At 37.9% G+C, this 24,846-nt stretch overlaps 1 protein-coding gene across 1 annotated transcript in view; it reads left to right on the top strand.

Moving 5' to 3' along the window:
- Positions 1-24,846, top strand: part of CATSPERB (cation channel sperm associated auxiliary subunit beta) — a gene marked incomplete at both ends in the record, with an annotated part of 130,255 nt that overhangs the window by 81,747 nt on the left and 23,662 nt on the right. The window contains 4 exons of the mRNA XM_079699198.1: positions 17-171; positions 2,582-2,736; positions 15,746-15,936; positions 19,994-20,332. Of these exons, the coding sequence (XP_079555324.1) occupies positions 17-171; positions 2,582-2,736; positions 15,746-15,936; positions 19,994-20,332 (840 nt within the window). The remainder of the gene's footprint in view (positions 1-16; positions 172-2,581; positions 2,737-15,745; positions 15,937-19,993; positions 20,333-24,846) is intronic.

The raw sequence follows: 24,846 nt of genomic DNA, 5'->3' as shown, positions 1-24,846 counted from the left end.
GTTTCTTTCCTAACAGGGTTAGGAAGATATAGTAAAATTGGATCTATTTCTGATAAAATTTTCACATTATACTATGACCACATGGGATTCATCCATAAACTGACTCCGGATCATTTTGAAGCTGGTGGGTCACTTGCTGCCTTTGGAAATTCTAAAGGCATTTTTGGACAGGTCAGTAATATAATGCATTGAAGCAGTTTGTCTTGTTTTAAGTGGAAATGGGAAAGTGTTTTCCTTACAAACTCTTATTAATGCTCTTTGCTCTATTTAACTAAAGGAAAAACCTCTATATATCAGGGAACATCTCCAAAATCTTTCAAGTCACGTACAGAGCTATCTAGATTTATATCCACCCAGAATATTTTCATATAAATGTCTTCACAGCAAACCACCAGATATTCTAAGCTAGATCCAACGCAGATCCATGGTGGGTTTGACTCTCTGCCTCTCAAGGTTGACCTTGAAGAAACATGAGTTCTGTCTTTTCCCAATATTTGACCTTTCTCCTTTCATATTAACCCTGCCCCCCTTGTTTCTTCCTTTTCTAAAGCTAACAGAGAAAGGCGTTATGTGTCTCACAGAAGATACTTCATGCAGATTTTTCTAATAATTTTAATGTATAATGTGCCACTTATGAAGGTATATATGCCTAAGAACTCATCACGGGGCATATAATCATGAATTAATAATAATTAATAATGAATTTTCATCAATGTATCAGCAAAGAATCAAACAGATTTTTTGACCGGGACTTAATAAAACTTGCCCTTTGGCTTAAAGGAAACAGAATAAAGGAGGACTCAAGGATGACTCTAGTTTTAACTGCGGTTCAGAACATGGTGTTTTAACTTCCCTGTCTGTCCGAGATATTTGTAGAGAGTAAAGTGGAACTTTCTAGTGACAGTAAGATGCCATCACGAGACTCCTTGTGTATTTATTTACCCATCTGTTGTGTGGCTCTGCATAGAAATAAATCAAACCACGCGAGCGGGAGGGTAGCACTAACCATAAAAGCAGTTACCTCAATTTTCACTAACTTCACAATTTGTAGACAATGTCTTAGTTCTCTTATGTGAAAGTTTAAATTATGAAATCAAAAGCCAGTGGGGGTTTTTATACTCAGGGCGAGTGAGTTCAAGGAACTTACACTCAATATTATGACCTCCCTCTCCCAAAACAAACTATACATGTATTGTCTCTGGATACAAATGATCCCTAGACCTTATTTGGCTCCGACTAGGTGCCAGACACTGTCATGAACACTTAATCTTTATAACAATTATTTACCCTCATTTTACCCATAAGGAAAGTGCAGTGCAGGGAGGCTAAATAATTCACCCCAAATTACACACCTCACTGGTTAGTCCCTGGAATCAGACATCGAATCAGGCAGCAAGCTCTCAGTCATTCTGCTGCCTTTCCCTGGACGTGCACATTCTTTTCATGGGATGTTCTTGCCACTCCCAGGCTAGAATGTCATGCAGAACTCTTAAAGCATTGTCAGTAATTTTCAAGACTCCTTAAGCCATCTGTTCAGTCCCACATGTATTCTCCTGGCATCTGTTTCCCACCCTCTCTTCTCCGTGGGTTTCCAACTTTTAGAGGCCAGAGGAAAAGGCATGACAGAAGGGTCTGGAAGGCACTACTTGATGGTGGCATCCCAACCAGTCTGTAGCATCTACCACCCCTCCTCCTGTCATAGCAACAAGGGCGACTCCAGCATCCCCTTGGGGGCTGGTCCCTACCTGTCTTCTCACCCCTGCAAGTTCCCAAATCCGGACAAGATCAGGATCAGAGAAGGGTGTGTTGGAAAGAAGAACTGCGGGTCAGAAATCTGGTCCAAAGGTGCCCGTGTTGACAGTGAGGGGAAGCCTTGTGAACCACCAGTGTTGGGGACTCAGCGGCAGCTGTGCAGGGTCACCAGTGTGTGTGCGATTGCGGGGGAGGGGGGCAACCCTCAAGTGACGAGAGGTTCTTCCCTGCCCTCGCTTACAGAAAACTCCAAATAGGAACTGAATTCTAGAATCTGCGCCTCCAGACTCCTCCCCCACACACAAGGCAAGACATTCACATCTCCCACTGCAGCCTTCTACATAGGAATCTTAAACTGAACTTTACTTCTCAGAATTTCTTCTCCTCCTCAACAGGAAAGTGTGTTTTCCCTTGCACGTGCATGGATATTCAGACAGAATGTGTTGAAATATTCCTCCTATTGATAAGCAAAGCAGTATTGTTTTTTTTGTTTGTTTGTTTTTTTTGTTTTTTTTTTTTTTTTTTTTTTTGGTGGTACGTGGGCCTCTCACTGTTGTGGCCTCTCCCGTTGCGGAGCACAGACTCCGGACGCGCAGGCCCAGCAGCCATGGCTCACGGGCCCAGCCGCTCCGCGGCATGTGGGATCTTCCCGGACCGGGGCACGAACCCGTGTCCCCTGCATCGGCAGGCGGACTCCCAACCACTGCGCCACCAGGGAAGCCCCAGCAGTATTGTTTTGAGGTGAACTGGAAGCAAATCTTATTTTCATTTTGTCATAATGGAAATATAAAGTCATTTAAATTCAATACTTTCTTTTTTGGTGTTCCAGGCTCCTGACATGGGCTTTGAGACTGCCCTTGCTCCACAGTATATCACCTTAAATGAAATGATCTTTTATGCATATGTGCCTGAGAATGAACCGAAGGAAAGTATATACACCAAGAAATTCAATGACATTCACCTTGGAAAATTGATACACTCCAGGTAGGTACTGATTATCTTCACATTTTACTTAGATTGCACACCAGTATTGATATTCTAAATTTTGAGCCTATCTTTTGGAGTAATTTTCCTAGTCAAGGAGAGTAAGTCTTTTTTGGACACCTCGCAAGGCCAAATACATTTACTTATAGACTCTAAGGTGCCTTGTACAATGCCCCAGTTTGAGAAACATGGGGCCAGTTATATCAGCACCATCTGGCAAAGCTAAAGAAATGTGTGTTTGTCATCCTGAGTATCAAAAATGTCTGGGCTACACCGGATACTGCTTATCCTCTGAGTTCACCCCCATGGCAGTTGTCATATGTCCTAAAGACAGGCACATCTAATGTAGAGGGGGCCATTCTGCACGAAATACTGCATGGCAAGGTATGCAGAGTTCTGAGGAACGCTTACTTCAAAGATGTTGGCAAGAGCCAGGGACCCTGAAAGCTGCCTTTAAGGCCTAAAATCTTTCTTTGAAAAACAATATAAATTCTATAACCCCTCACTCCCACATCTAACAACCAGAAAAGAAACAGTTTCAGATTACCAGAAACTCACCTATCTCCAAAGTGGTGAGCCCTTTTCCACCAGGTTGAAATCTGTCTATTATACATGCTTTGGGCTGTCAATTAGGATCTTGTCCCATAGCCAACAACTCCAGCTCTACGGGACAGCTCACTCAGAGGTAGAGATGGGGACAAGAATCAAACATAATATAGCAAATGCTGGCATTAGGGTTTTCTTCCACAAAGACTGTAGAACCTTCAGCCTCTGAGAAAAGTATCTGTGATCACCTAGAACTATTTGTTTTTGATGGCTTTTGGATGTGTGATATTCCAGATCAGTTAGTGCATGTTTACATAGGTATGTCCTTGTAAAAAACATAGAGAATCACTCTTTAAAATTAACATATGATTAACATCGTCTCAACGTTAATATCAATTTCTTATATCCTAATTATTTTTGAAAGCATATGATAATTCTCTAAAGGATCAGAATATTTGAAAACCGGCATAGCATGTTCTGTGATCAAATTCAATAACTGTGCTCCACTTGCACAGAAACTAGAGAATGAGCATCTCCGAGGAAGGAAATGGGAGCAAAGAGCCAGGATCAGGGAACTGGACGCAAGTGGGACTTCAAGCAGGAAGGTCAAGGATGTGGGAGCCGGAAGTTATGAGGTCAGCTGTGGGCCAAAGGCAGATATCTAGATAGTCAGGAGGTGAAGCAGGGTGAACCCTTCATTCTTCTCTTCCACAAATAGTTATTTAACAAGGCACTCTGGAAGGTGCTGTGATAGAGAGTGAGGAAGACGTTCAAACCCATGTACTCCTGGAACTTGTATTCTAGGACAGGACATAGACAGTTGTGTAATTACTGTTTATGTAAGTCTGCAACAGAGGAGCAAGAAGCATTGAGAGAGTGAGTTCCTGGGGGTTGAGCCCTTATTTGGAGGATCTCGGAAGGTTTCCCAGAGGCAGTGATGCTTATGATGAGATCAGGAAAATGAGGATGAAGGAAGGGGATCGGGTGGGGGGAAGGTTCCAGCCTGAGGGCACAGTGTGGAAAAGGCCCCCAGGCCAAAAGGAGCATGATGTGTGCTTGAGAAACCCAAGAAAAACCAGAGTGACTTCAGTGCTGTGAACCAAGGAGAAAAGTCATTCGAGACCAGGTCAGGTGGGGCCTTCTGAGTCCCAGTGGGGAATGTGGATGTTATTCTAAGGGAGGGGGAAGCATTGAAGGTTTCAAATTAGGTGAATAACCAGATCAATTATGTGTAATTTGTTTACTGAATCAGCTGGATATCAATTTTTTTTTCCTCCTGTCTCTTCAGACCACCTCTATGGACCTATTTCCCTTCTGCCTCTAGATGAAGTATCAGCAAGTCCCATAGCTTTTCCCTTAGAGAGTAAATAAATATTTCCTTAGCTTAAAAAAGTCTAAGTCAGTCAATTACCACATGACTCCCTTCCTGCCCAGTGTTTTAAGACACTTCAAACCCTTATCCAATTTAAATTTGTTTTCCGGCCCCTGTTTTAGCCAGACCCAGCCTGGGGAGCCTGGAATGTGGGGAGGTGGAAAATTTCCTCATTCTTATCATTTTTAGATTCATATCCCCCCTCCCTCATAGCTGAAGGTTTCCAGCCCCTTCCGGAGTTTGGGTGAGAAAATGGAGGTGAGATAAAGGGACAAGAGGTCTGCTGATGGGGGTGACACTTCTACCTGGAGACAACTGCCCCCGTCACCTCTGGGCCTCTGAAAGTCTTCCACTCTTTTGGGGCCCCTGCACCCTTCCAGCTGTGCTTCTGTGTAGGTTTCCTTTGCTTTGCTGCCTCTTCCCCGCCCCAACACTCTGCCTCCTCAGAAACAAGCATTACCTTGAATTTTGTGTAAACATTTTAAGAAATGTTTCTCTATAGCTTTAACATATATGTGTATCAGAATATATTGTTTAGGGCTTCCCTGGTGGCACAGTGGTTGAGAGTCCGCCTGCCGTTGCAGGGGACACGGGTTCGTTCCCCGGTCTGGGAAGATACCACGTGCCGCGGAGCGGCTTGGCCCGTGAGCCATGGCCACTGAGCCTGCGTGTCCGGAGCCTGTGCTCCACAACCAGAGAGGCCACAACAGTGAGAGGCCCACGTACCGCAAAAAAAAAAAAAAAAAAAAAGTATATATGTGTATATATATATATATATATATATATATATATATATATATATATATATATATAGTTTAGTTTTGCCAGATGTATTACTTAGCAATGTATACCTTTTCCTGTGACCTGCCTTTTTCATACAACCTTATGCTTTCTAAATTACCCCATATGCTTTAAAAATGATTTGATATTGATGTATGTGTCTGTATTCACTCATATGTATATACCACAATCTATTTAGCTATTCTCCTATTTTGTCTTGTAGTTTTTAACTTTTGCTTTGTATTTTTAAGTTTTTAATCTGTCTAGGATTGATGTTGAGTGTAGTATGAAGTGGGAATCTGATTTCTTTCTTTTTTTATATATATAGGTAACCAATTGTGCAAACAAGACCCATCTTTCCCCCTGATCTGCAGTGTCACCCCGTGATATATCCTAGTTCCACATGTACATCAATCTGTCTTGGCCTCTCTTCTCCTTCATTGCTGTATTTGCCCTTCCCTAGATCACAATGACAAAATTTCTCTAACCAGGTAACTCCTATGAATAGCACCCCCTCCTGGATTTTCTTGGCCTTTGTTCTTGCATTTAAATGTTAGATTCAGCTTGTCAAGTTCCATTAAGAAAAAAAAGCACAACAACCTGTTAATAAAAATTACCTCTTGTAGCCAAATTCTGCCTTGTACCTGCAGTTAGATCTTAGGTGGAGATTCCTGCTTCTTCTTGCAGCAGGATAACTCTATTTGTTCTCCTAGAATTTTAGGCCCAAGACAGCTCCCTGACTCTGCATAAGGATAGAGAGTTATTATTTTAGCTTCCCTTATCCATCATGTGTCTTTGCCTGTGCCCCAGTGATGGGTGGCTTTGCTTCCTCTCTCTCAGTAGCTTCAAGCTTCTGCTGTGTAGGGGATAAGAGGGAGGGAGGGAGCCAGGCCTTCAGTGCCAGCACCCTCCAAGCACTTCCCCCCAGCATGGATCACCTCTTTTGAGGCCTGTGTGCAACTGTTGAATGCCCAACCTCCTGTAGCTTAAGGCTTTTGCTTCTTATGAAAGAAGGTTCAGGGAAGCTGAACCTGAGTTCAGCTGAGTGATGCTTGCTCCCATCCTCTCCACCCACTCCCCACAGTGATGTCTCCCGCACTCCCTTGATGCCTGCACCACCAGCAGGGACTGTCTGGTCTATTCCCTGCCCCAGTCTTTTTCCTGAGCGTCCAGGGAAACCCATGGGAAGGAGCTTGCGAGTGAGTGAAGACTCCGTTTTGAAAAGTGCCCCAGCATTTCCCAGCACATACTTGGCCTTTGACAGTTTTTTACAATTTTATCTATTGCTTACTTGATTCTTTTGTGGCCAGCACTGTTTCTCCCTCTCATGCTCTTCCATAAGTGAGACGGTTCCTGTGTTCAGATTCTCCTCGGAATGGCTTATTCCCTTAGATTTCAGGTTAGTTGGTTATCTTGTGACTTTATCTGATGGCTTAAAGAAAATGATGACAGTGGTTTATCTGTTTTGTTTCTTGTTGGGTTGCTTCTTTCTGCGTTGAAAGCAAAAGCAGATGTCTTGTAATTGACTTTTGTGTAACAATCTTTTTTAAAAAATTATTTTGTTTATTTATTTTTGGCTGCATTGGGTCTTCATTGCTGCACACAGGCTTTCTCTGATTGTGGTGAGCAGGGGTATTCTTCATTGTGGTGTGCGGGCTTCTCATTGTGGTGACTTCTCTTGTTGCAGAGTACGGGCTTTAGGCATGCGGGCTTCAGTAGTTGCAGCACGTGGGCTCAGTAGTTGTGGCTCACGGGCTCTAGAGCACAGGCTCAGTAGGTGTGGCGCACGGGCTTAGTTGCTCCGCGGCATGTGGTATCTTCCTGGACCAGGGCTCAAACCCGTGTCCCCTGCCTTGGCAAGCGGATTCTCAACCACTGTGTCTCCAGGGAAGCCCTTGTGCAGCAATCTTAAATGTTTCAAATTTGCTACATTCTTTTGATGATTCCAGTACTTTTTCTATATATTCTTTTGGATTTTCTGAGTAGAGGTAAATATTTTTCTAAGCAGATAATCACATCACCTGCAAATAATTTGTTTCTTTAACATTTCTTAGCATATTATACATTTTTTTTCTGTCACAGTATCTAGGAGCTCATTAAATAGAAATGAAGATAGTGGGTGTCCGTCCATTCAGGCTGCTATAATCAAATATCAAAGACTGGGTGGCTTATAAACAACAGAAATGTATTTCTCATAGTTCTGAAGACTGGAAGTCTAAGATTAGGGTACCAACATGGTTGGGTTCTGTGCAGGCTCTCTTCTGGTTGTAGACTGCCAACTACTTGCCCTGTCCTCGCATAGTTGAAGGGGGCAGGGGATTGCTCTGGAACCCCTTTTATATGGGTAGTAAACTGATTCACAAAGCCTTCACCCTCATGACCTAAATCATCTCCCAAAAGCCTCACCTCTGAACACCATCACTTTGGGCTTTAGGTTTTCAGCATAGGAATTTTAGAGGGATACAGACATTCAGACCATAACAGTGGGCTTCCTTGTTCCTGACTTTTAAAAGAATGTTTTAAACATTTCACCATCACGGATTATCCTTTCCATAATTTTTAAAACTCTTTTTCATTTATAGACAGTTATCTTTTTTTTCAGTTTAAGAGGTGTTTTATTTTTGTTTTTAAATGTTTCTTCTGTATCTATTGAGCTTATGTATAGATTTTTTTCCTTTAACTTTTTACTTAATGTTGTAAATTATATTATGGATTTAATGCTGAACCAGACTTGAAGTCATGGAATAAACCTATCTTTGTCATTGTGTATTATCTATGTTTATACACTTCGTACATTGTTGAGTACAATGTTACTATTTATTTGTTAGATTAATCTTGTTAATTGTGATTTTTCAATCTTCTGTATCCTTACTGATTTTTTTCTGTGTAACCTATCAATTATTGAATTATGTTAAAATTTTCTGATGTGATATTGAATTTGTCAGTTTCTTTTGTAGTTCTGTCAATTTTGCCTTATATATTTTGAGGCTGTTATTAGATACATATAAGTTTAGAATTGTTACATCTTCTTGATGAGTTGAACATTTTATTGGTATTTAATTATTATTTTTATATTTATAATGCTTTTTTGCATTATAGTACTTTGGTTGTAGTAAAATATCCATAACATAAAATTTAGCATTTTAACCATTTTTAAGGGCACAGTTCTGTGACATTAAGTATATTCACACGGTTGTGCAACCATTGCCACTATCCATCTCCAGAACTATCTCATCTTCCCCAACTGAAACTCTGTACCCACTAAACAGTTCATTCCCCATTCCCCTCTCCCCACAGCCTCTGGCAACCTCTGTTCTACTTTCTGTCTCTGTGAATTTGACTATGAACAATTGTGGATACACCTAGATCAGTTACATAGGTGGAATCATACAGTATATATCTTTTGAGACTAGCTTATTTCAATTAGCATACTGTCCTTAAAGTTCATCCGTGTTATAGCATGTGACAGAATTTCCTTCATTTTTAAGACAATAATATTCTGTTGTATGCATATGCCACATTTTGCTTATCCATTCCTCTATTGATGGGCATGGTTTCCTTCCACTTTTTGGCTATACTGAATAACTATGAACATGGGTGTACAGCTATCTCTCCGAGACCATACTTTCAGTTATTTTGGGTATACCAAGAAGTGGAATTGCTATATCATATGGTAATTCTATGTTTAATATTTTGAGGAAACTGCATACCATTTTCCACAGCAGCTGCACCATTTTGTATTCCCACCAACAATGTACAAGCGTTCTAATTTCTCCACATATTTGCCAACATTTGTTATTCTCTATTTTCTTATTTTATAATAGCCATTCTAATGATATCTTGTGGTTTTGATTTACATTTCTCTAATTATTAGTGATGTTGAGCATCTTTTAATGTGCTTATTGGCCATCTGTATATCTTCTTTGTAGAAATGTCTAATTAAGTCCTTTGCTCACTTTTTAATCAGATTATCTTTTTGTTGTTACCATGGTTTTTGTTTTATTTTTGTTGTTTTTAATCTGTTATTCATATAGTTGCACTAGCCTTCTTTGGGTAATATTTGTCTAGTATATGAATTTGATCCTTTTACTGCCACCTTCCTTATGTATCTCTCATAAAAAACATACATAGGTTTTGTGGGCTTTTTTTAGCCAATCTCTGTCTTTTAATGGGAGAGTTATAGAAAAACCCGAATGAACTTCTTGGCCAACCCAATGTATTTGAATTTATTCGTATCATCTTCTTTTGTGCTATTTGTCCTACTTTTTTTATGTTTCCTTTTTTGTTCTCTTTGTTTACCTCACTTTAAGGTTCTTTTTTTCCCCTTCTCCATTTTATTTTCTTTTATTGGATTGGGACTTTCATACTCCTTTCTTTTTTTTAGTGTTATCTAAGATTTTCACATGTGTGTTAACTTAAAGTCTAAAATGTGTTGACATTTTTCTCCCTTTCCCACCACATATGTAACTTTAAACTCTAGGTGTCTGATTTGTCTCCACTCCTTATATTTCTCAGGATAAGTCCAACTCTGTTCCCTATGTCCCTCAAACCTCAGAAGGCATATTTCAAGTTATAAATTGGTCCCCTGGAAGCCCTTCTTGACATACCATGAGGAGAGGCCCTTTCTTCTTCTCCATGTAGGGTAGAATGGAGATGAGAGATGAAATGCACAGCACACCATTATTCCTGCCTTCTTTAAACTCATAAACTCCCATTTATCCCAAATGGCCTAGCTTTTGTTTAGAATACCACTCTGCTGAGATGGGGAGAAGAAAGTAGAGGGTAACAACAGTGGATGCACTGAGATCAGTTAGAAGGATTTTGCAATAATATAGGCTAAAATTTTTCGTGTTTCAGTCTAAGATGTTGATAGTAGAAATGGAGAGGAATGGATTGATTTGAGAGATATTTGGGAGGTAGACTCAACAGGGCAATGGATTCAGAGTAATTTCCATTCCTTTAATCTATTGCCTGGCTCTTTGCTTTATAAAACACATCTATGCTTGTTTTCTATGTGCCACATCCAGCCACATCTTATCTTATTATTGTGAGGGAATCTGAGGTTCTCATATTGTGCTTAAGAAGACAGGTACTTGTGGTAGAGAGACTGTTGGGTGAGGAATCATGCAGTGTGGAAATGATAAACAGTAGACTTGGAATTCAAAAGAGAATTTGAGGAATAAGAGGAACTAAGGTTAGATGATGGAAACAGACAAACAACAAGAACCTACTTATAGCACAGCAAACTATATTCAATATCTTGTAATAACCTATGATGGAAAAGAAAAGAATCTGAATATATATATATATATATATATATATATATATATATATAAAACTGAATTACTTTGCTGTACCCCTGAAATTAACACAACATTGTAAATTAACTATACTTCAATTTTTAAAAATGGTTTAAAGAAAGATTCAGTGATGGAACACAAAGGATTCAGAACATTAGCAAGGAATTTGGATTTTGGGGGCACTACCTATGAGATGTTGGATACTGAATCAAAATCCTTTCCACAGTGGGAATTGATTATATACCCACAGATAAAAAAAACTGTATCTGCTTGATAATGGGAAGTATAGTCGTTCCACAAATGGTGAAGTATTGAGAAGGAACTTCTCTCATTTCATAACAAGGTCAATTGTTTTTAAGAATCTCCACAAAATCCTAAAAGTGATAACTTAATGTCAATAATTCTACTAAATTGCTCAGAAAGAAAACATCATCAACATTTACACAAAGTTTTTGGTAAAGCTATTTGTTAATTCCATGAATATTATTGAGTGACTATTTCACATCAAGTCTTATGCTAAGACCGGGAATATAGTGGTGAATAAGATAGACAAGGTCCTTGCCCTCATGGAGGTGACATTCTAATGAAGAGAGACAGATGATAAACAGGTAAGCAAAAAACAAAATAGTTTTAGATCTAATACATGCTATGAAGAAAGTAAACATGGTGACAGAGGGAGTGAGAAGGATAAGCAAACAGCTGAGAACAAAAAGCGAAGAGCTTTCCAGGCAAAAGAAATTGCAAGTGTAAATGCAGTGAGGCAAGAAAATACGTGGGTGTATTTAATAAACAGGAAGGAGGCTGGTGTGGATGGTGCAGAGTAAGATGGTGTGGTGCAAGGTGAGCGAGGGGGTAGGTAAGTGCCAGATCATATAAGGCATCATAGGCTGCATGAGGAGCTTACGTGTTATTCTTGGTGCCAGGGGAAGCCATTGGAGAGTTTTACGTAGGAGAGTGAAATTATTTTTATTTTCGAAAAGATCACTCTGCTGTGAAAAGTATAGGACAGAATGAGAAGTCAAAGTTTCCAGGCCCCTTGGAAAGCTATTGAGGTAATACAGGTGAGAAATGAAGGCAGTTGAAGCAGGTGCGCTTGAGAAAAGACAGGATTTGATGACAGATTGCCTGGTGTGGGTATTAGCAAGAGAGCAATCAAGAACTGTTTAGGTTTTTGGTTTGCAGCTAGGTAGATCATGCTGTCATTTTATGAGATGAGGAATGCAGAGTTAGTCAGGGTGAGAGTTCCGTATTAGAAATACTAATTTTGGAATGCCTGTTAGGTACCCAAGTGAAGATGTGAAGTTGGCAGTTGCATGGAGGTACTAATGCATAGCACACAAAGTCAGAGCAGGAGCTCTTCATTTGGCAGTTGTTCCTGTATAAATGGATGTCTGTAGAGAAGAAGAGGCCTTGGGCACTCCAGGAAGAGATATTAGGCAGAAGAGGAGGCCCCAGCCAAGAAAAAGAAGATGGAGCAGCCAGTGAGATAGAAGAAAAACCAGGGAAATATGGGATCCTATAAGCCAAGGGAGGTGGGTGTTTTGGAAAGTATGGAGTGGACCACTGTGACCCATGTGGCTGAGAGACTGAATAAAATAAGAACAAAGAAGTGAAGTGACCTTTGGATGTGGCAACATTCCAGGCTGTAGTAACCTTGATTAAAGCAGCTTCATTGGCATGGGGTGAGGGCAGTGGGCTGGGGAAACAGCATGGGTACTGGAATGGGAGCTTAGCATTACAGGCAGTCAAGTTTGATGGTGATTTTCTTTTTGCAGTGTCTTCCCCCCTCAACAGATATTCCTCTCCACCTCAGGAACTCCCTGACTCCTAAGTTTAAGCCCATTCTTCATTGCCCAAACCCCATTCCCTCCTTTAAAAGCTAACTTCTTACCTCTCCTGGAAGACTGGAGCTTGATTACCCCCAAAAGCCATCCTAGACACTTGAGTACAAGAGGCTCATTTACCTCTCCAGTGGTGGGAGATGTGGGAAGACAGGTTCAGTAATAGCCTGGCTATTGGTCAATGATTTCAGATACAAAGAGGTTAATTTTTTTAAATTATGGTAATAAACTTTATTTTTTAAGAGCAGTTTTAGGATCACAGCAAAACTGATCAGAAAGAAGAGTTCCCATATACCCCCTCTCCACACATACCTCCCTCACTGTTGATGTCCTACACCATAGTATAGGGCACTATACTATAATATAATGTAGGTACGTTTGTTACAATCCATGAACCTGTATTGACACATCATCAGTCACCTGAAGCCCATAGTTTACATTAGGGTTCACTCTTGGTGTTGTACATTCTATGGCTTTTGACAATTATGTAATGACACGTATCCACCTTATACTATTAATATCATACGGAATACTTTCACTGCCCTAAAAGTCCTCTCTGCTCTGCCTATTCATCCATCCATCCCCACTAACCCCTGACATCTATACTGTCTCCATAGTTTTGCCTTTTTCAGAATGTCATATAGTTGGAATCACACAGTGTGTAGCTTTTCAGATTGGCTTCTTTCACTTAGTAATATGCATTTCAGCTTCCTTCATATCTTTTCATGACTTGATAACTCCTTTCTGTTTACCACTGAATGGCATTCCATTGTCTGGGTGTACCACAGTTTTTTTTATCCATTCACCTACTGAAGGACATCTTGGTTGCTTCCAAGTTTGGGCAATTTTGAATAATGGTGCCATAAATATCCTTGTTCAGCTTTTGTGTTTAACTCATTTGAATAGATACAAAGGAATTTGATGGCTGGATCATATGGTAAGTGGCTTTCAAAGTGGCTGTACCATTTTGCATTCCCACCAGCAATAAATGAGAGTTCCTGTTGCCCTACATCCTCACCAATATTTGGTGTTGTCAATATTTTGGACTTTTGCCATTCTAATAAGCGTATAGTGGTATCTCGTTGTTGTTTTAATTTGCATTTCCCGATGATATATGATGCATATAAGCATCTTTTCATATGTTTATTTGCCATCTGCATGTTTTCTTCAGTTAGGTGTCTATTTAGACCTTTTGCCCACTTTTTAACTGGGCTGTGTCTTTTCTTACTGTTGAGTTTTAAGAGTTGTTTGTATTGTAGGGGACTGGCATATGGCAATCCAAAATATACCACTTTGGCATAAAGATTATTTTTAGCCTAAGGCAATTAAGAAGAAGCAGACATATGAAAAAATCCCTTGCCCTCCACCTCTCTACCAAGAAAGGCAGGATGATTCCTAATCACCAGAGACAACTGGAGACTCTTACCAGTTCAGAGACACTGAGAGGAATCTGCATAACAAGCATTACTAAAAACAACCCTTGGGCTTCCCTGGTGGCGCAGTGGTTGAGAGTCCGCCTGCCAATGCAGGGGACATGGGTTCATGCCCCGGTCTGGGAAGATCCCACATGCCGTGGAGCGGCTGGACCCGTGAGCCATGGCCGCTGAGCCTGTGCATCCGGAGCCTGTGCTCCGCAACGGGAGAGGCTACAACAGTGAGAGGCCCGCGTACCGCAAAAAAAAAAAGAAACAGAAAACAAAACAAAAAACAAAAAAAAAACAACACTTATCTTCCAATAGTTTCTCCCATATATTTACTTTTTCACTGTTTGCCACCCCTAAAAGCCTTAGCCCCTTTTTCTTTGTCTTGTCACTTCTCCACAAATTTATTGTTCTTTATTAAGATGCTAGACAAGCTCCAGGTTCTAACCACCCCTTTGAGTTACTCATCACTGAGGTGTCTCCCCTGTGTAAGCATGACACACATTAATAAAGTGTTCATTTTTTATTGTTAATCTGGCTTTCATCAGTTTAATTTCTAGGGTCCCAGGCACAGAACCTAGGAGGGTAGAGGAAATAGAGGTTTTATTCCTCCCTTACAGTTTATTTTGGATAACAGTCCTTTGTCAGATATGTTTTTCACAACTATTTTCTCCCCGTCTATGGCTTGTCTTCTAATTCTCTTGACAGTGTCCTTCACAGAGCAGAAGTTTTTAATTTAATAAAGTATGGCTTGTCAGTTTTTTTCTTTCATGGATTGTGTCCTTAGTGTTGTATCTAAAAAGTCATCGCCATACCCAAGTTCATCTAGGTTTTCTCCTATGTTCTCTTCTAGGAGTTTTAGAGTTTTGCATTTTATGTTTAAGTCTGTAATTTATTTTGAGTTAAATTGTTTGTGAAGGGTGTAAGGTCTCTGTGTAGATTTATTTTTTGCACATGGATATTTTAGCTTAACGTTTTAAAAATAGATGGTTTTTCTTGATTATAAAGCACATGCTCACTGTAGAAATTTCCTAAAAGACAGGCAAATATAAAGAAGACAACTGAAATCATGACTGTTAACACCTTGATGAATTACTGATTAGTCCTTTTCAACATGCATTTCAACATTCTTCACTATGCTTCTTTCATTTTGACATTATAATGTGACCACTTTCCTTAGGTAATTAAAAACTCTTTGTAAGTAGCATTTTAATAGATGTATTTTGCCTAGGTAGATCAGGTATTATCATTTACTTAATTTTCCTATTGTTGGCATTTTTATTTCTAGCTTTTATCATAATGCTGTGATGAACATCTTTGTATGGAAAGCTTTTCTCCCCCTCCTCCTCTGTGTTTCAAGTTCTTTCCTTAGGATAGAGCCCTATCAGTAGATTTGTGGAATCAGAGGGTGAAACAAATAATATTAGCACTCTTAATGCATAATGTCAAATTGCTTTCTCGGAATCTTGTACCAGTTTACAATCCCATTAGTGCCTATCTCCACTAAATTCTTACCACTATTAAACACTGTCTTTTAAAAGCCTTTCCTAATTTGATAGGTGAAAAATCATATCCCATTGCTGTAATTGACATTTCATTGATTACTAATGAGGTTGAACAAATGTTACTCAAATATTCATTTGTTAGCCATTTGTGGTAAATTTTATTTATAAATTATATGGTTATGAACTTGCTAATTTAAGCCACTGTTTTACCCAAGTTGCATGATGTTTGTTGGTTTGTTTTTAGGAAAACTGGAACAGCTTACATAAAAAAGATATTGCAACATAACACTCCTGAAGGATTTTTGTCGTCAGTTATTGCAGAAATTATAGACCCTTTTGGAATAGAGGAAGTGCATGAAAGCTCTTGTTTGTCTAGTTCCCTTTCCATTAATCAAGCTGGAAATTTCTCCTATAAGCTTAGTCTTCAATTACAAAGTAAGTGTAGTAATATATCTCTCTGATGGCTGGGAAAAATGAGAAATTATCTTTTGGGAAAAGTGTTCATGCTCTTTTATAGAACAATAGATTTCAAAATTTAGTCCAATTGGTAATCTACAGAAGTCTACATATACTTAGATTCCTGGAGGAATTCTTTATTTCTAATATAGTGAAACCTAGCTATCACTTCATTGATATTTCAGCAATAGTAACACCTATCATTTATTTCTATAATATGATGTTATTTTGTCTTTAAAAGTGCTCAGAAACAGTGAGAAAAGTCAAGAAGTCCAGACTTTACCCTACATAATGAAATAATTTTGAATCACTGTCATGTAGCATATTTCTATTTCAAAGGATTATATGATAGATACATAGCAAAAGTTAATATAGTTTATTATAAGGATTTGGGTTTTACTCTGAGTAAATGGCAAGCCTTTGGAGTGTTTTGAGCAGAAAGTGACATGATTGAACTAGCTGCTCTGTTGAGAACAGACTAGGCATGTGACAGGGAGAGGGCAAGAAGGAAAGCAGAGAAATCAGTTAAGAAGCTATTGCAATAATCAGGTGAGAGATCATATTAAATGTAAGATGTCTGTTACTCATCCAAGTGGAGAAATAAGGTAGATATATAGAAAGACAAGTCTGGAGTTCAGGAAAGGCCTCTGGACTGGAGAAATACATTTGAGCAGTCAGAAGGAGAAGAGAGAGAGAAAGGAGCAGAAAAATTATTTGAACAAATTATGGCTGGAAACTTCTATAACCTGGGGAAAGAAACAGACATCCAGATCCAGGAAGCCTATAGAGTTCCAAATAAGATGAACCCAGGGAGACCCAAGACACATTATAATTAAAGTGTCAAAAGTTAAAGGCAAGAGAATCTTAAAAGTGGCAAGAGAAAAATAACTCGTTACCTACAGTAGAACCCCCCCATAAGACTATCAGCAGATTTTTCAACCAAAACTTTGCACATCAGAAGGGAATGACGTGATATAGTCAAAGTGCTGAAAGAAAAAAATTACCAACCAAGTATATCTATCTACCAGCAATGTTTTCATGGAGAATTGAAGGAGAGATTAAGAGTTTTCCAGACAAGCAAAAACCAAACGAGTTCATCATCCTAGACTGGCTTTACATGAAATGTTACAGGAATTTCTTTAAGGTGAAACAAAAGAGGCTAATCAGTAATAGGAAAATATGTGAAAGTATAAATTTCGCTGGTAAAGGCAAATATATAGTAAAATTTAGAATAATCTTATGTTGTAATGGTAGTTAATCACTTGTAAAGCTAGTATGAAAGTTAAAGACAAAGATAGTAAAAAAACTAGCTACAATGATTAGTTAATGGATACACAAGATAAAAATATGTGAATTGTGATATCAAAAACATAAATTGGGGGGTAGAAATGTAGAGCCCTAGAATGCATTCAAACTTAAGTTGTTATCAACTTAAAATAGACTATTATAAATATAAGTTGTTTTATGTAAGCCCAGTGGTAACCACAAAGCAAAAACCTATAGTAGATACACAAAACAAACAGGAATCTAAGCCACTACAGATAACCACAGAAAATCATCAAATCACAAAGAAAGAGAGCAAAAGAAGAAAGGAACAGAGAAAGTATAAAACACCTAGGAAACAATTAACAAACTGCCAATAAATACATACCTATCCACCTTAATACATAAGGTGGTATGTATTCGGCCTTAACATGTTAACATATACATTCTTTGGTGCAGATATGTATTTATCCACCAGTAAATACATACCTTCGCCTTCCCTGGTGGTGCAGTGGATAAGACTCTGTGCTTCTGATGCAGGGGGCCCAGGTTCGATCCCTGGTCAGGGAACTAGATCCCACATGCATGCTGCAACTATGAGTTCACATGCCACAAGAAAGGAGCCCCCATGCCACACCTAAGGAGCTGGTGAGCCACAACTAAGGAACCCTGGAGCTGCAGCTAAGACTCAGTGCAACCAAATAAATAAATATTTAAAAAAAGACAGTCAATAAAAATTGTTGGGGAGGATGTGTAGAAAAGGGAATCCTTGTGCACTGTTGGTGGGAATGTAAATTGGTGCAGTCACTACGGAAGACAACATAAAGTTTCCTCAAAAAATTAAGAATAGAACTACCATATGATCAAGCAATTCCACATCTGAGTATTTATCCACAGAAAATGAGCATGCTAACTTGAAAAGATATATACTCCCCCTTGTTCATTGCAGCATTATTTACAGTAGCCAAGATATAGAAGCAACCTGTGTCCATTGATAGATGAATGGATAAAGAAAATTGGATGTGTTTATATATATATACATATATACAGTAAAATATTATTCAACCATAAAAAAGGAGGAAATCTTGCCATTTGAAACAACATGGATGAATTTTGAGGGCATTATTGTGAGATAAGTCAGACAGAGAAAGACGAATACTGTATGACATCACTTATATGTGAAATCTAAAAACAAGCAAACAACAAATAAATAAACTCAGAATAGATTGGTAATTGCCAGAGGTGGGATTCGGTGAAGGGATCAAAAGATATAAACTTGTAATTATAAAATAAATAAGTCATAGGAATGTAATGTAAAACATGGTGACTATAGCTAACACTGCATTGTATATTTAAAAGTTGTTAAGAGAGTATATCTTAAAAGTTTTCCTCACAAGAAAAAAGTTGTAACTATGTGTGGTGATGGATAGATGGATAGATTTCTGTGGTTATTATTTTGCAATATATACAAATATCGAACTGTATTGTACACCTGAAACTAATGTTATATATCAGTTATATCTCAAAAAAGGGGGGGGATCAAGTGGTCAGCATATATGATAGTTAATGCTATGAGATCAGATGAGATCCCTGGGAAAGCTAGTGTAGGTATAGAAACGAAAAAGTCTGAGGTCCAACAGTTAGTGGTCAGAGAACAGGAAGACCAGATGGTCTGCTAGGAGAAGAACTAAGAGAGAGCGTGTCTCAGAAACCAAGTGAAGAAGGTACTTCAAGAAAGAGGGAGTGATGCTGTGCTACATGCTGCCAAGAGGTGAGGTAAGATGAGGAGAGAAAACTGCCCAATGGATCTGTGTCAAGTCATTGGTAACCTTGATAAAAGCTGTTGTTGGGTGGAGTCATGTAGACAAAAGTCTGATTGGGTTAGGTTTATAAACTCCTGAGAGGCGAGGAATTGAAGATAGTGAATAAAGGCAGCCCTTTCAGGGAATTTCACAATGAAGGGGAGGAGAGAAATGATGTGGTAGTTGGAGGGAATGTAGGAAAGGATTTTTGTTGGTTTGTTGAAATGGGAAAAATTAGAGCGTGTGTGCATAATAAAGGGAATTATGAGATTCTCTTCTGACTACTTCACTTATTTTTTCAGAACGAGGTGAGTATCATTGTTGACATGTTTCAAAAACATTTAAAAATGATGACTTCCCTCTCCTTCAAACAGCCATCTTTTGGCTTCCCTCATATCCTCTCTGATGGATTTTCTCCAAACATTTCTTCTTTGTCTCCTTTGTGGAGTTTTTTTTTCCTTCCCATTTTTACATGATGGTGTTCCTTATGGTCCTGCCCTCAAGCCTCTTTTCTTCTAAATCTTCATGCTCTTCTTAAGCAATCAATTATTCATTTATTCAACAAATATTTATTGAGCATCTGCTATGTAATAGGCAGACCTTTAGGCCCTAGGGAAAACACTAGCTACATTATCCTTCTCTTATAAAATCACAATAAAGACTCTGGGTTATTAAGGCTTTTACCAGTTCTATGGTAAATAAATCAGATTTCTTATAATTACTTAGCCCTATGTGGTTTTTTTTCTGCTGAGAAATTTATAGAACTACTTTCACAGTAAAAACTGTGCTTGGCATATTTGCAATACACTTTCTACAAAATAATTTGAATTATAACCTGGAATCTGGTAAATGTGTCCTCTAGTTAAGACCATAATTTAAAAACTCAACTAGTGTATTCCTCAGTTATGTCCACCAGTATTACTTGGAGAATATTGGCTGTTTTATTTTATACCAAATCATTCCTGTTTTAGCTTCAGGTGTTACTTCCTCATTTCAAGATTCGGATATAGAAAAGACTGTGGTGATTCCCGGTTACAGCAGCTTCCTGATCACAAGGATTTTAGATAATGAGAATGCTTTAGCTATCGCTACCATGCCTGAAACAGTACCCCACAATATGACCTTTCTAAAAGGCTCCTGGTTCTTATACAACTTTGGACAAAGGGATGGACGAACATGGAACATACATTCAAAACCATGTAATTACTGGTTTCAACAACATGATGATTCACTATCCCTCAATGTCCTGAAATACATTGATCTGGGGAAATCTCATACTTTAAAAATTAAAGTCATACCTAATACAAAAGGTAAGTTTATTTTTATTGGGAAGTATCAAATGGAGACGTTATTGCTTTTCTTGAATGTAAAATATACTCTTTGATATTTCCTTTATCTTTGGTTTCTGTAGTAGGTGGCATTCTACCAATAACGGTATTAGCTCTAATTATTGAGCACTTATGCAAAGCTCTGTATTAAATGATTTTTTATTCATTTTAAAATTTAATGTTTATAACAACCCTAAAAGGCTAGATTATAATCCTTATTTTATAAATGAGCTTAAATTACCAGCCCAAATGTACACAGGATTTTCGTTTAGATTTTTGCTGCCCTCTGAAAAGAAAACATTATAATTACATTGGTGTTGGTACAATCATTTCAAGTATTTATTTTAAGCCAAAAAAAAGGCTTTTAAATAGAATTCTATACTTTTCTCCATTTTTCAAGGTGTTTATTTATTACAAAACTAATATAAAACTTACTAAAAATGATGGAGAAATGGCATACTGGAAAGAAATAAAATGAAAAATTTTAGTAAATTACTGAGCTAGAAATTGAGGGAAAAATATGGAAGGAAAGGGAGGGAAAAAAGAAAATTCTGTCACCAGAAATGAAAAGGGAACTCAAAGTCGAAAAAATTAGCTAATATGTGGATCCTGGAAGGTTTTGAGGCTCAAACATAGGCCATATAGGCAGTGGGATGAATTTAATGCCCAAGCATTCGTAGAGGATGTAGACCTTTAGACATTTCTACCTTGTGGTAGGAAGTTGGAAATGAGAACATTCAGTAAAGCTGGAACCATCAAATCATGAAGGGTGAAGAGAGGGTAAGGAAAACGCTACCCAACAACTCAAAGAAAGAGGTAGGGAGATTGTCATCTCTATGGGATTCAAAGAATTTCTTGTAAAAAACCCAAACTCCAAGACTGTGTAACACCTAGACACTACCCACCAAATACAAGAATCCCAAACTGAGACATCATTACAATGCCTGGGTCACAGCATAAGGAAGCCCAAAACCCTCTGTAGGAATACTTTCATAAACAAGGTAACATGGAATTCCACAGAAAAATCAATCTTCATGAACATAAATTGAGGAAAAGAATTTTAAAACCATGTAAGGAAATGACCCAACATAAGAGAAACTCAACAAGCATAGGAAACAAAGTTTTAATCTTGAGTTAATGGAAAAATCAGAAAGACACTATAAAAACAATTGTAAAGTATAAAATATGTAAAACTCTTAAGAAGATAAAAGAAAGCATATGAACCATAATGAAAGGACAAAACACTATTTTAAAAAAACAAGCTTATTTGAAAAACATAACCAAGTGCAATTTATAAAAATGAAAATTATAGACTTTGAAAAAAATTGGAGATATGTATTTCTATTTCTGTCAGTATTGTGGGCTAAATATTCTGAAAAAACTTCTTTCTGAAACCCTTAGAATTCTTTCTCTTTGATTATATGACCAATTGTCCATATTTCCTTCAAGTAATTTTAGGGTTTTAATTTTTATGGCCTTAACTTTCCATCTAATTATTTAATTTATCTACACTTTGTTTTGGTGTATTACAGGTGGTTAGGTAGTTGTTCCAACATCACTTATTGAATAATGTATTTTTTCTTCACTGATTTTTAAAAACAATGCAATTTACCTATTATTTTAACCATTTCTGGGTTTTAAAAATTCTGTTCCTTTGTTATTTCTCTGTATTCCAGCACAAATCCCAAATGTTCTAACTATTTTAGCTTTAATTGTATTTAACAACTAATTTGTTATATTTTAAACTTGTTCAGTTTGAAGAAACAAATAATAATCAGCAAATCAACTCAGTTGCCTCTTTGAAGAAAAACCTAGTCCATGCTATTCAAGATGTCGTCCCTGGATCAGCTTCATTGGCATCACTTGGGTGCTTGTTAGAAATGCACAGTCTTTGCTGGTTGCAAACAAATTTTAGGGTTTTCTTTTGTATTTCTGCAAAAAATGCCAATGGAATTTTGATAGGAATTACAATCAATCTGTAGATTGCTTTAGGTGGTATGGACATTTTAATAATATTAATTCTTCCAATTCATGAACATGAGATGTCTTTCAGCTTACTTGTGTCATCTTCAGTTTCTTTCACTGGTGTCATAGTTTTCAGTGTACATGTTTTTCACCTCCTTGATTAAATTTATTCCTAATATTTTGTTCTTTTTGATGGTGCTATAAATGGAGTCGTTTTCTTAATTTCTTTTTCAGCTAGTTCCTTGCTAGTGTATAGAAACACAACTGATTTTTGTGCATTGATTTTTTATCCTGCAACTTTGCTGAACCTTTTTATTCTAACAGTGTTTTGGTAGAGCCTTTAGGGTTTTCTAAATATAATATTCTGTCATCTGCAAACAGACACAATTTTACTTCTTCCCTTCTGATTTGGTTGCCTTTTTTCTTTCTTAATTGCTCTGGGTAAGTCTTCCAGTACTGTGTTGAATAGAAGTGGTGAGGGGGAACATCCTTGTCTTGTTCTTCATCTTAGAGGAAAAGCTTTAAGCTTGAGTATGATAAGTATGAGTATGATGTTAGCTATGGACTTGTCACATATGGCCCATATTATGTTGAAGTACATTCCTTCTAAACCTAATTTGTTGAGAGTTTTATTCATGACTGGATGTTGAATTTTGTCAAATGCTTTTTCTATATCTGTTGAGATAATAATTTTTATCTTTCATTCTGTTAATGTAGTGTATTCACATTAAAGACCCTGAGTAGCCAAAGCAATGTTGACAAAGAACATAGCTGGAGGAACCACACTTCTTAATTTCAAACTCTATTACAAAGCTATATTAACCAAAACATTATGGTAATGGCATAAAAACAGACACATAAACCAATGGAACAGAATAGAGATCACAGAAATAAACCCATGCATACACAGTCAACTAAGTTTTGACAAGGGAGCCAATGGGGAAAGAAGAGTCTCTTTGATAAATGGTGCTGGGAAAACTGGGCAGCCATGTGCAAAAGAATAAAACTGGACCCCTATCTTACACCACTCACAAAAATTAATTCAAAATGGGTTAAAGACTTAAATGTAAGACTTGAAACCATAAAAATCCTAGAAAAAAAAACATGAAGGAAAAGCCCCCTTGACATTGGTCTTGGCAATGATTTTTTTTTAGATGTGACACCACAAGCAAAGGAAATAAAAGCAAAAGTAAACAAATGGGACTATATCAAACTAAAAAACTTTTGCACAGCAAAGGAAACAAAAAACAATATGAAAAGGAATTTTCAATAAGTGGTGCTGGGAAAACTGGACAGCTACATATAAAAGAATGAAATTAGAACACTCCCTAACACCATACACAAAAATAAACTCAAAATGGATTAAAGACCTAAATGTAAGGCCAGACACTATCAAACTCTTAGAGGAAAACATAGGCAGAACACTCTGTCACATAAATCACAGCAAGATCCTTTTTGACCCACCTCCTAGAGAAATGGAAATAAAAACAAAAATAAACAAATGGGACCTAACGAAACTTAAAAGCTTTTGCACAGCAAAGGAAACCATAAACAAGATGAAAAGACAACCCTCAGAATGGAAGAAAATATTTGCAAATGAAGCAAATGACAAAGGATTAATCTCCAAAATTTACAAGCAGCTCATGCACCTCAATATCAAAAAAAAAACAACAACCCAATCCAAAAATGGGCAGAAGACCTAAACAGCCATTTCTCCAAAGAAGATATACAGATTGACAACAAATACATGAAAGAATGCTCAACATCATTAATCATTAGAGAAATGCAAATCAAAACTACAATGCGATAGCATCTCACATCAGTCAGAATGGCCATCATCAAAAAATCTACAAACAATAAATGCTGGAGAGGGTGTGGAGAAAAAGGAACCCTCATACACTGTTGGTGGGAATGTAAATTGATATAGCCACTATGGAGAACAGTATGGAGGTTCCTTAAAAAACTAAAAATAGAATTACCATACAACCCAGCAATCCCACTACTAGGCATATACCCTGAGAAAACCATATCCAAATAGAGTCACGTACCACAATGTTCATTGCAGCTCTATTTACAATAGCCAGGACATGGAAGCAAACTAAGCGTCCATCGACAGATGAATGGATAAAGGAGACGTGGCACATACATACAATGGAATATTACTCAGCCATAAAAAGAAACGAAATTGAGTTATTTGTAGTGAGGTGGTTGGACCTAGAGTCTGTCATACAAAGTGAAGTAAGTCAGGAAGAGAAAAACAAATACCGTATGCTAACACATATATATGGAATCTAAAAAAAAAGAAAAAAAAGTCATGAAGAACCTAGGGGCAAGACGGGAATAAAAACACAGACCTACTAGAGAATGGACTTCAGGACACAGGGAGGGGGAAGGGTAAGCTGGGACAAAGTGAGAGAGTGGTAGTATATATATGGACATATAAACACTACCAAATGTAAAATAGATAGCTAGTGGGAAGCAGTCGCATAGCACAGGGAGATCAGCTCGGTGTTTTGTGACCACCTAGAGGG

Source organism: Hyperoodon ampullatus, assembly GCF_949752795.1.
Source record: "Hyperoodon ampullatus genome assembly, chromosome: 3".
Classification (NCBI taxonomy): domain Eukaryota; kingdom Metazoa; phylum Chordata; class Mammalia; order Artiodactyla; family Ziphiidae; genus Hyperoodon; species Hyperoodon ampullatus.
Note: the sequence above shows the minus strand (reverse complement) of the source record. Positions and strands in the feature narration are given on the sequence as shown.